We start from the raw sequence: 13,307 nt of genomic DNA, 5'->3' as shown, positions 1-13,307 counted from the left end.
CTTCACCTCCCTCAGGAAGTGCCAGTTTATCTCTGCTGATTTTTTGGGGAGCATTTAGTTTCTTAACTGTGGTCCTCTGAACTGTACCCAAGTGAGCTGCTAGAAGCACTGAGTGTGAGCACTGCTTGCGTTAATATACAACGTATAGCCTAAAAACCCCTCAAACCCAAAGAAACAAAGAACACCCTTCCACACCCCTGTTCCCTTCCAGCATTACTAGTTACTTTGTGTTTTTTGACTTCCTCATTTCTTGCAGATAAACATTTCTGAGCTCTATATGTAAAGGTGTTATTTTCCACAGGTACTTGTGTGTGTCTCTTTTCCACTGATTGATAAAACATGTTTTTAATTTTGTTTTTCAGCACAAATGTTCTGGTGAGTGGCAGCCCATTTTGTTGCAGTGAGGAGGATGCCCGATCGATTGTGCAGTCGGTAAGGATAATATTTACTTTTTTCCCCACCCTTTTAAAAAAAGTGATTAATAGGAAAAGAAGATTCAGAGCTCCAAAACTGAAATAAAGTAGCTAAACTGAAATGGTCCTTAAACAAAAATTTAAGGCATAAAGTAAAAAGAAGAACACAAAGTTTGTGGGGGAAATGTAAGCATTTTCATATAAACCTTTCATTGCAGTGGTCCAATTGTGCTTTCTGGCAGGTTCATTACTGTTCTGGTGGGGTTTTTTTGTTTTGGTTTTTTCCTCCCTCTGCAGTGCTGTTTCTTCTGATCCTGAATAGCAAGATGGACTGCTATTTGAATCTAGCCTGCTGTCTTCTCTGTCTCCCGTGTTGCCATGAGTTACCACCCAGTGTTAGAACTCATTGACTAGCTGACTGTAGTCCCTAATCACTAAAGGGATCCTTTGTTTGTCTACTTGCATAATTAAATGCATTGCTGTAAGAGAGGGGGATACTTCTTTTGAATGTTTCTTAAAGAATGCCTGTCATATTCTGAAAATTAACATAAAATTAAAACATGCAGGTTTCCTGTTCAGGCAAGAAAAAATGTCCTGCAGGTCTGATCCTTTCACGTGCAAATGCTAGTGGAGGAGAATTTCTTCCATTTTAACATGTACTAGTTTGGACGCCAGAAATTAAGCACAGTTACCAGAAATTACATGGAGAAAAGTACCCCCAAGTATTACAACCAACAAACCCAAACATATGCCATGATTGAGCCTGTGTTCACGACCACATGAGCGTGGCAGGCATTTTGCACATGTGCATGGCTGCCTGGGCAGCCAGTGTTTTGCCCCAATAGTCACAGTAATTATGCAAGTTCAGGTGTCAAAGGAGACGCCATCCGCTGTCTGTGCAGTTAACATTCCAACATCATTTCTAGTGAGAATGTGTTGTCCTGGGTGGTGTTTTGTCACAAGCAAATAAGACTGTCAGTTGCAAAGAAAAGTTCGTTTAAGTCATAAAGAAGTGTCCAACCTAACTGGTTTTCCTATTCAGGTCTCTTGCTTTTAGCACTTCTTTAAAAGTACCTTTATGGTTGCACTTGTGAATGCTGATTAATGGGACTGTAAGTTTTAAATGAAAGAAAAACTAATTTGGAATTCAAATATGTTTTTAGACATATCAGTCACAGCTATAAGCAAATATTTACCTGCTTTGTACTTTCAAATGTACAATAACTTTTAGTGAGTGTTTAAATGCAACTAAAATTTCAAGTTTAAATGTGTTTGAATGGTGACAAACCTGCAAAGGAATATTTCCTTTTGCATTCTGTGTTCTTTGTACTTGGAAGCTTGTAGGGTAAATAATTATGTGTTTAAATCAGCAGTATCTGTTGTTTTGTCTCTTAATAACAAATCACAATTTTTCCTGTTTTTGAGGGGGAGGCTAGTAAAAACAGTTCATAAAATATGAACCTTGTATCAAACTTTAATGTTTTTTTTTTATTATTATGAGAACTTGTCTTCTTGTCAAATATTATCACATCCTGGCTTTTTTGTGCCTCATATTATTTTCTTTAAGTGATACTGTTTTTGTGAAGTTGTCATCACATACCCCTTTCCATCATTCTGTTTCAGTTCGTTCTAAGTATTTTAATTGTATCTTTGTAGGCTACTGTCTCTTGGTACTTTTCAGATGGGAAAAGATACAATACTCTCTTAAATAACTGTTCATACTGCATGCAATTTCCAATCTATGATAACTAAAAAAAGTAAAATGCTCTTGAAGTATGAATAGTGGACAGTCAAACTCTAAATATAAGCAGGGAGGTTGACTTGCACATTTTAAGCAGGTTTTTTTTTGTCTCGTACTACCCACTTTGGTTGTCAGGCATTCATCTCTTTCAAACTGAAGTGAAAGTACGTGAGTGTTGGCTGCAGAATTTTAATGGCTGTGGTAATTTTAAATGAAAGCTGCCTGTGTCTGTCTGTCTAGGGTTTTTTTTGTTTGTGTGTTTTGGTTTTTTAAACTAAAAGCAGATACATTTTCTTCTAATTTATGTCCCTCTATTAGCTTCTGGATCAAAACAGAAAAATGAAAGCTGAGGTAGAGATTTTGTATGCAAGTACAGTGAGAAACATATTTTAGCTACTGAAAAATTTCTGAGCTACTTGTGCAGTGAGAGCTGGTTCCTTACCATTCTGTTCTGTGGGTCAGACTCCAATTACAGAATTTTTGAGTGGATGATAATTGCCTTAAATTAGGTATATTGAGTTCTCAAAAAAAAACCCAAACCCCACCACCAACCCAAAACACAAACAAAAAACCCCCCAAAACCAAAAGGCAACACTCAGTATTGTTATGAAACAATTTTTATGGTGAGTGAGAGAACTGTAACTAAAAACCAAATGGAAAACAAACAGATCATTACCAAATGCTTACCAAATTGTGCACTAATCAGAATTTCCTATAGAATTTGATCAGGTAGTTCCCAAGATAGTCCTGTTGATTTAAGTAGGATTTATTGTGCTATTATTTGGCCTTTTGTTATTTTACAGATGTGAGACTAGAATGCCTTGTCTGCGTTGGGGAATTTCCACTCCACTGAGTTAGTTTCTAGACGGTGGGCATGTGTACTGTCATCTGTATTGGTGGCAAACTAGGAATGATTCTACAGCTGCTGAAGTTGCCATGTCCAGTCAGTCCCAAAGAGACAGAAGATAATCTGTGCATGTGGGAACACATACTGAACATTTGAACTAGACAAAATTTCACCAGCCCCCTGCAACAATAAACCCAGCTGAGTTTTAACACTAGGTGGTGAAAATTTCTAGTGTTCTATAGCCTCTGAAAACTGTTTTGTCTCTTTCTTAGCTCCAGTGTTAGTACATGTTGAAAACTAAACCCAGGAGAAATAGAGCTTTGTAGCTGAATGTGTTAGTGCTAAGATGTACTGTTTATTTCAGGCTTTTAAGTGTTGCCATCTGTAAAACTGACCAGGACAGCCAAACCTTTGTTTAACATTAATCCTGAGAACTGCATGCTCACTTGCTCTGTGAAGACGCTGCTGAGGACTTTGCAAGTTGGAAAATCTCCAGGACAATCTATATATAGTTAATAGAGCAGTGTTTCTCAGACTTAACGCATAATTCTTTCCTTATAATACTGGAAAGTGAACTAGGAAAGCTTTGCTAGATGAGGTCTCTCTTGATAAAATGCAGAACAGTGTCTTACAGGGGAAAATATTTGGCTTTTCCTGATAATCAAAAAAAATCTCCCAACAAAATTTGAATCTGTATATTTACTAATGTGTTTCGAATAATTCAGATCTAAGCAGGAAAGTCTGTTAACTGCCTTTCTCCCTACATGTTTTCTGTGAGGACATTTCCATTTGGGACTTAGTAGAGGCAGAATTTTCTGTTCAGTGGCCAGTTGTGAAACAATGACTGGTAGTGTTTTTAGTCGGGGGGTTGTTTTTTTTAAAAAAAGTTATTTTATTTATTTATTTGTTTTTTAAACCATGTTCCAGATGAAAGGGTTGTGTGGTGAAGAGACTCCTGGTTCAGTGGGATGAGTTTTTGATCTGTTCTTGGTGGGAAGGTGCTGAGTCCTTATCTCAAACTTTCTGAGCAATTATCCCAGAAGTTGCAGGCACCTACTTATACATGGTGACCACTGTTCTCCCTGCCTTATGAGATAAAGCTTTGGTTTTGCTGGAAAGAGAGGGGATGATCTGGTGATAAGGCCCGGAAGACCTGCGCTACATTTGTCATCCTGGCACATCCTTTCAGACTGGTCACATAACCAGCCCTGTGCAGGTGATTATCCTGGGTAAAGCAGGAAAAAGAAGACTGTTTTTCCCTTACCTCCTCACAGGGTTTGACCTGCTTTCCAGTGGATCGAGCCCTGTGCCTGCTTGGACGCAGGCAGGCTCACGAGGGAATTTCACACCAATGCAGCTCAGTCTGAGTGCTGCACTGTGCTAAGCCCGGCTTCTGGGTCAGCCTGCTGGCCTGCAGGATACTACAAAGTCTTCATTAATGTCTTCACGTGCTGTTAAGTAGTGGCAGGAAGTTCCACCTGTTGGTGTGGAAGACATGGGTGGTCACTGTGCAGCTTTGTTCTCCTGAAGCTTCAAACAGCTGTAAACCCTGCCTTTGAGGCTGGTTCTTTTTTTGCATGGTTCACCTAAGTGATTACTCCTGGGGTTATCTGCTTGGGTAAGAGTAGTTGGGGTGGGCTTGTGTCACGGCAGAGGCCAACATCCACCCAGTCTTTGTGCTTGATTTGTGCATGCGGGTGAGCGTTGCAGGATTCCCTGTACTGAGATGTTCTCTGCTTCTTTCTCATCAGTTATGTCAGTTGGAAAACTTGTCGGAAGGGCAGTGGAGGATTGTTGCTATGCAAGTAACTAGCATCCTCATTGTGAGGCAGATTGCTTCTAGCTGGTGTTAAAACTGGCTTTAATTTTGTCCTTTAAGTTACAGGACGAGACATGCTGTGTAATACTGTGATTGAATAGTGGTGTATCCAGCTTTGAAATGTCAGAAATGCGTTTTAAAACAATTTGTCACTTTCCACAGAACTGAATCCTACTCTGTCAAAATGTAATTGTAAGAGAGTATAATTACACATTTATTTAAAAATGTTTGCATATATGTAATGTATATTGTGTTTGTGTGTGTGTATATTTCACAAGCATACCTTATACTGACAAATGTATAGTAATATAATTGGAAAGGCATTTTTACTCTTTAGTATGTAAACAGCAAATCCTGTTATCCTCAAAGACAATACAGTAGGAAAATCCCCTTTACTTTAGGCAAGGTGTTAATCTATCACTAATTATTAGTGTGTTTGTTTTGTCATTTATGAGCAACAGAGAAATTTGTACAGTAGTTGGGGGTGGGGGGAAGGGGAAAGTCTGTAAGGTAGAATATTGTCCTGTGAGGGCAACAGCAAGTTCTGGTTTTATTAGTATCTCTTGACTTCAGAAGTAAAATAACTTTCAGTTTGGGTGCTACCTGTGAAACTTTAACTAAATACTGATATGCTGGTTTGGGTTTTTTTTTCTTGTGTGTGTTTTTTTTTTGTGGTTTTTTTTTTTAGGCGCCAGTGTGTGTGAATGGAGAGTGTGTTTCCCCAGAAGGTAGGTTTTTTCCCAAATGCCGTACGATTTCTCTGATCATTTGCTTTAAAAATTGACATTAAAACTGTCTTGTTGAAAAAAGGCAGTTTCGTGCACATGAGAATGGTAATACTTATATCCTGGCAGACTGTAATGCCTGTCCCCTGTTAAATAGAACATGAACAGAAATTCCTGGATGATTTGTGGGGGAAGATTACTTTTGGGTATGAGTGAAAGTGTAGTCCACATAAAAAGATGAGAAGACTAAATTTTTCAGTCACTCATCATGAAAGACAAATTCATGACATTTATCCTTTTCAAAGGAGAAAGGCTGCTTTGCCTTAGTTTTTGTCATTCTTCACAGTAGCTAACTAATCAAATAAACAGCTTCTTTTCCTAAAATTGACATAACCGTACTTACTTTTCAAGTGTAAGTTCTAAAGACAAAATTCTCTCTTTTCACTGTTATGACTGTTTTTCATGTTAACAGAACATATGTTTTTCTTCAAGAAATAAGAGTGCATTCTACATTTTCATTTTAGTTAACTACTTTAAAAAAAAGAGATTTTTCTACTGGCAGGAACTATAGAGAAGACATACGTGCTTTTTGAGATGGAGAGAGTTATAGAAACACTAAGAGAAACTTAGTCATGAGTTGAGTTCCAGATTGTTTGCGAAGTAACATCTGTGTAGTCCATGTCATGGGAAAGCCAGTTGCATTCCATTTGCCTAATATGGCATGCCAATAAATAGCATTTATTTACAGAAGTATTACGTCTCAGATCTCTGACAGACAACTGAACATAATCTGACTGATCTTTGATGTTTTCCAGGGATGGTCACATCAGTGTTGTAACTTGTTGCAGGATTGTTTCAGCTGAACTGTTAAAGTGAACAGATATTATTTTGAGGCTGTGCTTTACATAGGCTGGGCATAGAGCTCACCCAGAAGTATTGTTATGGGAGGGGAGATGGCTGAAAGGGCAGAATGTTGCTTTTTCAAGTGTTTGTGTAGGGCTAGTTGTATAGAACTAATGTCATTCTTGATGTGTATTTTTTTTTGTTTGTTTTAGTTGATTCCTGGCACTTTTTTCCCAAGTGATCGTCAAAGCGTTCTGAAGCTGCGTCATCAAATCTTAAAGTCATCCCTTTTTTGAAGACGGGCAAAAGCACTAATTGTTGTGTTCCTGTTGAAACAACTTTTCAACTTGTGTAAATCTTCTCTCATGTAAATAAACACTGACATTATAAAATGAATGTTTCCTTTCTATGTCCTTGTGCAGGGTGGAGCAGAGGGAAGAGAAGGGCTTGCTTGCTTGTTTCTGAATCTCAGGACTCCAGAATTGCTCTTATCCACTCATGAAGTGTGTAATATCAAATGAGATGGGAGATAAGGTGTCTTCAACCTTGTTCTCCAGATTTTGGAATAATCCAGCCATCAGGTGCATAGAAGACACTGTTAATTTATACCTTAGGGCTTGCCTGGCCACCCTGACTGTAATGCATTTCAAGTAGACAGTAATCTTTAAGTAATAGGCTTAGCTGTTTGCCATGTTCTTTAATACACCACTGTGCACTGTTTCCTGACTTGTATTTGCTTTTGTGCCCGGTTGTCTCTGCAAGCTTCATAGATTATGAGCAGAGCATACTTGATTTAAAAAAACAAATACAACTTCACTCCAAAGAGTAATTCAACTAGGAAGGGCTAATGCCATAACAATTGAAGTAAGGATGCACATGTGCTCTCTGTAGTACATCCTGTTTTGATAACTTGTGTGTTTCATCACACAGGAAGGACTTTCCTTATGGAAAGCTTCCATTTTTAGAATTGTGTATGCCTGAAGGCTTTTGATAGTTCCTCATTCAGTGAGACAAGATTAATAAAATGTATAGAACTGAGCTTTCTGCTTTCATGGTAAAAAATATCTGCCATTTTTTCTAGTGCAGGATTATATTGGGCCTGTCTGTACCCATGGTGTTCGTTAAAAACAAAACCAAAAAAAGCCAGCTGTTAAATAGAAAGAGAGGAAATAGACAGCTTTATCCAGCTTGTTACTGAAACCAAAGGTGAGCATTGTCTGCTTTGTGTGGTGACTGAAACAAAAGGTTATTCTTGCTGACACGTGATGGAAATGGAAGATAAAGAACTGAAAAAGTTAGGCTGTGGCTTGCCATAGAGGACTGACTTTTCCTTACAAAGAATAACTTACTATTAAGAAAGTTTTCACCTTTGGGAATGTTTCTTTGATTTTAGGAGATGATTTTTCTGGTTTAGAGACTTTACTCTAGAATATTGTCCAGTGTATAAGCACAAGTCCCTTGGGAAATCTCAGTTCGGGCCTCAGCGCTTATGAGTAGATGGAGTTCTCCTGTCTGCAGAAGAGTTTTGCTTTGTTTTATGCTCAGAGTTTAGGTGTGGTACAAAAAATGCAACATAAACCTCAGATATTAAGGACGACTTTTTTTTTAGTCAAGAGATATGTTACATCCAACCTACTTTTACACTACTGATTTTCCATACTTTATGCTTTAGAATTCTGAGTACGTGCAGCATTATACCTCCTGATATAATGGCCTTTTTTTTTTTAAATAGAGTAAATGGTTCCCTTGTGCCTTGGGTTCTTAGGGACAGCTGGACAATGAAGGACACTGTGTAAAATCAAATTATCTTCCCTATACAGTTGTCCCTGCTGTCCTCTTTTTGAAATTCTTTTTTTGAGGCATAGAATGAAAAGCTGTATGCACATGAAAAACAAGTATGGATTACAAACATACCCATGCTGACCTATCAAGAGTAGGTCAAAAGTTACTTCATTTTTACTTCAAATCATTTTAGTAGTGTTTTTTGATTTATAACTATTGGTGGCATGTGGTTAGGAATTCGGAAGGAGAAATAAATTTCTAGATCAGATTAGACTTTGTGCAAGAAAATAACAAATAGTACTTGGGAAAGCTGAAAATTGAAATGTTCAGAAATGCCCAATACTATCATAAATTTGAAAATGTTAAAATATTTCTTACATGTAGAGTATATAAACAGATGACAGTCTTGTCTTCAGGCTACTTTCAACATGTGTTTATGTACGTTTTCTAAAGATTTTTTCCCAAATGGGATAAAAAGATGTACCATTACGTGTAGCCTTGCTGCTTAAATGTACTGAATGCTACTGACGTGGAGGTCAGGAATGAAGCGTAATGAAATAGCTCTGGAGAGAATGTCTGCTAATAAAAGGATTAGGGGAACGGGACAGAGAAACCAGAATATATTTTTCAGATCTCCTCAGGAAAAAAGTCTGTGCAACAAACACATTTTTTATATTATTTTGGCTTTTTTTGCAGGCTAGGTCTTCTGTTTATCTGTATTTATATGCCTATATTGTTGTATTTAAAATTGGTTTCATTGTAGTGGGAAGCTTAGTGTAGCAGTGTCCACTTCTCGGTAGTTTTATGAAAAGAACTTCTTTACATCTGATACTAATATCTCCTGGAAAGATGTCTTGAAGAGAAATAAATACCTTTCCCCCTCCCCGGAAAGAAATCCTTCTTAACTGTGTTTTCTGTGTTGAATATGTATTACAGATACATATATATTTCTTTCAAGGATAACTTTGCATCTCAGTTTCCTCTTTTTGTCTGTTTTGGAGAGAAAGGAGAGGTTACTTCCACCCACGCGCACACTGTGATGATGGTGATGGTTCTTTTTACGTATGTAAATCGTTAGCTGCTGCTCAAAGTAGTACTGTTTACTGACACGGAGTCTACGCTTAAGTTCCCCCAGTTGAAAACGGGATTTGAGTTTTACTTATGTGGAAATAATATTATTCTTTGAAGTGTGAAAATAAAAGGATTGTGAAAATAGTTTGCTATTGTCGCTGTTGGTATGTTATTTTCCTCGCTATTAGTAACGACGGACATCCTCTGAAAACCCCCAAAAGAATAGAAAGGAATCCTGAAGTGGGTTTGGAGGAACTGTTCACAGACATTATGCAAGGAGAGTGCCTTACCATAACTTGCCTGTGGTTGCCACTTGTATTAACGCTTGAGAGCTATGGCACAAAGCAGTCCTGAACTGACCCAAGTATTATTTCATGCTTCTCTTTGCTTTTGCTGGGATTGAATCTTTTTAAGAGGTTGTAGTTCAGTTTTAGGCCAGTTAAAAGGCAAAAGCACTGTTAAGTCAGTAGGGTGCAAAATTTTTTTTCTGCCTTTGCTGTAAAGCAATTTCTTACCAGGTTTGTTAACCTGGGTTCCACCCCTGAGGACAAGAGATCTGGGGTTTAGAGAACAAAGAGGTGAAAAGTTAGCTGGAAGAGAACAGGAAGAATGGAAGCCAGATTTCTAGGAGGTTCAGACAAATAAAAGTAATGAATAGAACATTAAATAGGAGTGACTGAAATGCTTTAAAACAATTTTGCCCGAATATTGCAGCAATACATAATAATGCCGGTTTCATGCGACTGGAGAGGTCAATAGGATGCATTTGCCAAGGAAGAAGAACATTTACCTACCGCACACAAGTTGGAATTGCGTCCCCTAAGTGTCTGGAAGTAGTACCTTAATCTTTGGTCTCCTGGGTGGGGGAAAACAATGGAAAGCAATTGTATTTATTGTTGCATTGACTTTCTGAGAGTCTTTTGGGTTGTGCAGAGATGAGCTGGGTGCCCAGCAAACCTTGACCGACTGATCCACGCACAGCCTTTGATTTCTCACAGCTTACTGTTCTGTGCAGCAGCAGGATGCTGGATGTATGCAGTGCTCTCTTTTCCTGAATCTACAGATGGTGTCTAGAGGGTAGACAAAAAAAAGCCAAGCTCACTGCAGTAGGTTGTTACTTTGTGATTGTTTGTCAGCTTTGGCTAATTCATTACTAATTCTTGTGGCAGAAGCTTTTAAGTGTTCTGTAGCTATGGGCAAAATTCGAATAGTGATGCATGTTTTCTCTCATTCTTGATCCGATAAGTTACAACTGAATCAATCTTATCAGTGATTTAGTGTGCTAAGTCAGAAGTAAGATTTTTGTTGATGATTTGGTTTACTGTAAGGGTGAAAAAGGGTTTCCCTTTCTAAGGCAAAATACAGAAGCAAAAAATAATTGCACTATTCTGTGTATGAATATGTCTTATGTGCCAGAACACTGCTGCCCGTTAGCTTTTTCCCTTAGAACATTCTGGTAAGGTTTCTAGATTCTTCACAGATGCCACCAAGTTTAATACTAAGTTTTTTGTTTATTATCTTTGGAAGAATAGTACTTGCATTACCCAGGAATTACAGCACATATGCAAATTCATGTGTTCAGTTGCACTCCATGTGGTTTATTTCTGTATATGTATTAATGCTTGCGTGGAAGTTAAGGGGGTTTTTTCAGACCTGAAGATCTGGTTTTGTGTGCAGTGTTCAGTGCTAATAGATCACTGGATGGTCCTGTAAGCTCCTCTTTTGGGATGAAGAGAGTAAGTGTAGTCACTGCAATGGCTGCACTTTGTAGCAGTTACCAGCTTTATGCTCATTTATTGGTGCATATATCAGGACAGGGATACTGGAATGTTATGAAACTGGTTTGTCTACTCGGTGTATCTGCCTGCTGTCTGCTGCTGTTATACCAACTACAGGTTTGGGGGTTTTCTTAAGCATTTTGTATTTCACATTTTAAACATGCCGAAGAGTAAACATCTACCTGGTGTCAAAATCCCTGGGCTGGAATACAAAGAATTAACTTTAAATTCTGCTTTTCCACAGTGTACTTTGTGGGCTTGGGCAGACCACGTAATCTTTATGCTCCCTGTAAAATGGGTAGAAAAGTTTCTTCTGTGAGTGGTCTGATTTCTACCAAAGAGAGACCTGACACTTCCCCAGCATCGAGAGGGGAACTCCTTCTAGTGCCTAGGAAAATGTAGGATACATTCAGCTTTGTTTACAGTGAGGAGGTTAGCTAGACTGACAGGCTTTCTGAAGGACTTCACTGAAGATGCAGGCTTTGCTAGTCAGGCTGATCTGCCCGAGGGTTGTCTGATGGCATAATTATCTTAAGAGTGAAAAGAGCATCAATGGTGGTGAAAGTTCAAGGTGTAAATTGGCGTCTTTGTCCTTGTGAGTTCTGCAGGAGACTAGACTCAATTCTTAAGCAGGTCTTTAAGTCCCCTAATGGCCTATGCATGGTGTTTCTGGAGTGCAGAAAAGCCAGTTTCAAAGTGTAACTTGTGACCACCTGGGAGTTCTGAGCATTTTAACTCTAAATCATAGGAGGCCTGGGAACAAAGCTAGTTTAAGAGTCAAAGTGAAAATATTCTGCTAGTTCCCACTATTTAGAAGACCTACTATGTAATAAAAAAATCATGTCTAGCTGAGCAGCATTTGGCAGCCTGCTCTCCCTGGAGAGCTGGGGTGACAGGGAAGGCACTGTCAGGTGAGGACAAAATTCCCCTGACAGAGCTGTTCACTGAAATTTACTTCTTGTCTCATTATTGCCTTGCTTTAACTAGATTATCTATTCCTTGTATGTGATGATTTGGGAATCAAGAATTTAGGAATTCTTAGCCCTTTATTTGGGCAGTTTTCTGACTTGGACAAACCACATAAACCTTTCTCTCTTTTTTTTTTTGTGTCTATATATAGGGACAGTATCTGTTTATGTTACAGTAATGTTGTGGGCATTAGTTGCTTAAAAACTTTAAACACCAAGGAAGCCTTATTACTAACAGATGTCTCTCTGACCCTATATGTTGGCAGCACAAAGCCTCTAAGTGTTCAGACAAGAGGAGTTTTGGAATCCCGTCAAAGAAAGTTTCTGTAGCTGTGTGTGTGTGGAAGGGAAATCCTGCAAAAGAAAAGGAGTCAGGGTAAGAGCAGAGCTGCTGAGCAAGGGCCATTGTGAAGTACGTATGAAAAGAAAGTTGTGGCTTGTTGTGCAGCTACTTGGGAGAACGAGAAGGAGGGGACACAAATGAGGGAAAGGGAAATGGCATCTCCTATCCTAATATGAGAAGAGATTTGATATTAATGTTTCTGTGGACCTAAGTGTCATCAGAACATCTTTGTTATCTACAAATCATGTAAAGGTGTTGCTCCCTGATTATGATAATCTACTATGTAAAAGTAGCTCTGTGATTCATTTAGCTCTCTATCTTGAGCTGGAATGGTTTGTGGGACCTCCAACTGAAATGCAAATTAGCCTTAGATGTCTCTAATTCATGCTTCTTGGAAGAAGTGACACAGTTCTTGAAAAGATCATAATGATGTTTCTGTGACGTGCAAGCTCTTTGCTATAGACGTAGTATAGCTAATCTGAATCATACCAATATGCTTATGGTCTGCCTGAAAGTGTAATGTATGCAAGTTGCACAGCGTGTGATATTTTTCACTGAATGTGTGATCTGGTGATCTCATGTAAAAACAAAAGTTATTTTTTTAGAGAAGGGAGGAAAAGGCAGGGGGGGAGGGAGTACCCTTTATCAGAAGGGAACCCAGCAAACTGTAGCAGTTAGTGAACGTACAATCATAGAATGGTTTGGGTTGGAAGGGACCTTAAAGATCATCAACCCCCCACCATGGGCAGGAACACCTTCCACTAGAGCAGGTTGCTCAAAGCCCCATCCAGCCTGGTCTTGAACACTTCCAGGGAGGGGGCATCCACAACTTCTCTGAGCAGAAGTTATGCAAACGAGCTCCTAAAACTTCAGGATTTTTTCCTTTTAACTTAAAAGCCTAATCCCTTTCTAAATATAGGTTTATTAAAACAAGTTTAGCAAAAATTGTTTCTTTATGATGATTAGTTGCATAGCAG

The 13,307-nt window shown here is 38.6% G+C and overlaps 1 protein-coding gene across 2 annotated transcripts in view; it reads left to right on the top strand.

The window, feature by feature from the left end:
- The window catches only part of PPA2 (inorganic pyrophosphatase 2), a 36,240-nt gene extending 29,456 nt beyond the window's left edge, over positions 1-6,784 (top strand). For both annotated transcript variants that reach the window (XM_068403365.1, XM_068403366.1), the window contains 3 exons: positions 363-432; positions 5,509-5,548; positions 6,601-6,784. In XM_068403365.1, coding sequence (XP_068259466.1) covers positions 363-432; positions 5,509-5,548; positions 6,601-6,629 — 139 coding nt within the window. In that variant the 3' untranslated portion in view covers positions 6,630-6,784. The remainder of the gene's footprint in view (positions 1-362; positions 433-5,508; positions 5,549-6,600) is intronic.
- The last annotated feature ends 6,523 nt before the right edge of the window (positions 6,785-13,307 follow it).

The sequence above is a fragment of the Nyctibius grandis genome, chromosome 6 (assembly GCF_013368605.1).
Source record: "Nyctibius grandis isolate bNycGra1 chromosome 6, bNycGra1.pri, whole genome shotgun sequence".
In the NCBI taxonomy this organism is placed as follows: Eukaryota; Metazoa; Chordata; class Aves; order Nyctibiiformes; family Nyctibiidae; genus Nyctibius; species Nyctibius grandis.
This window is presented reverse-complemented; position numbering and strand designations above follow the sequence as displayed.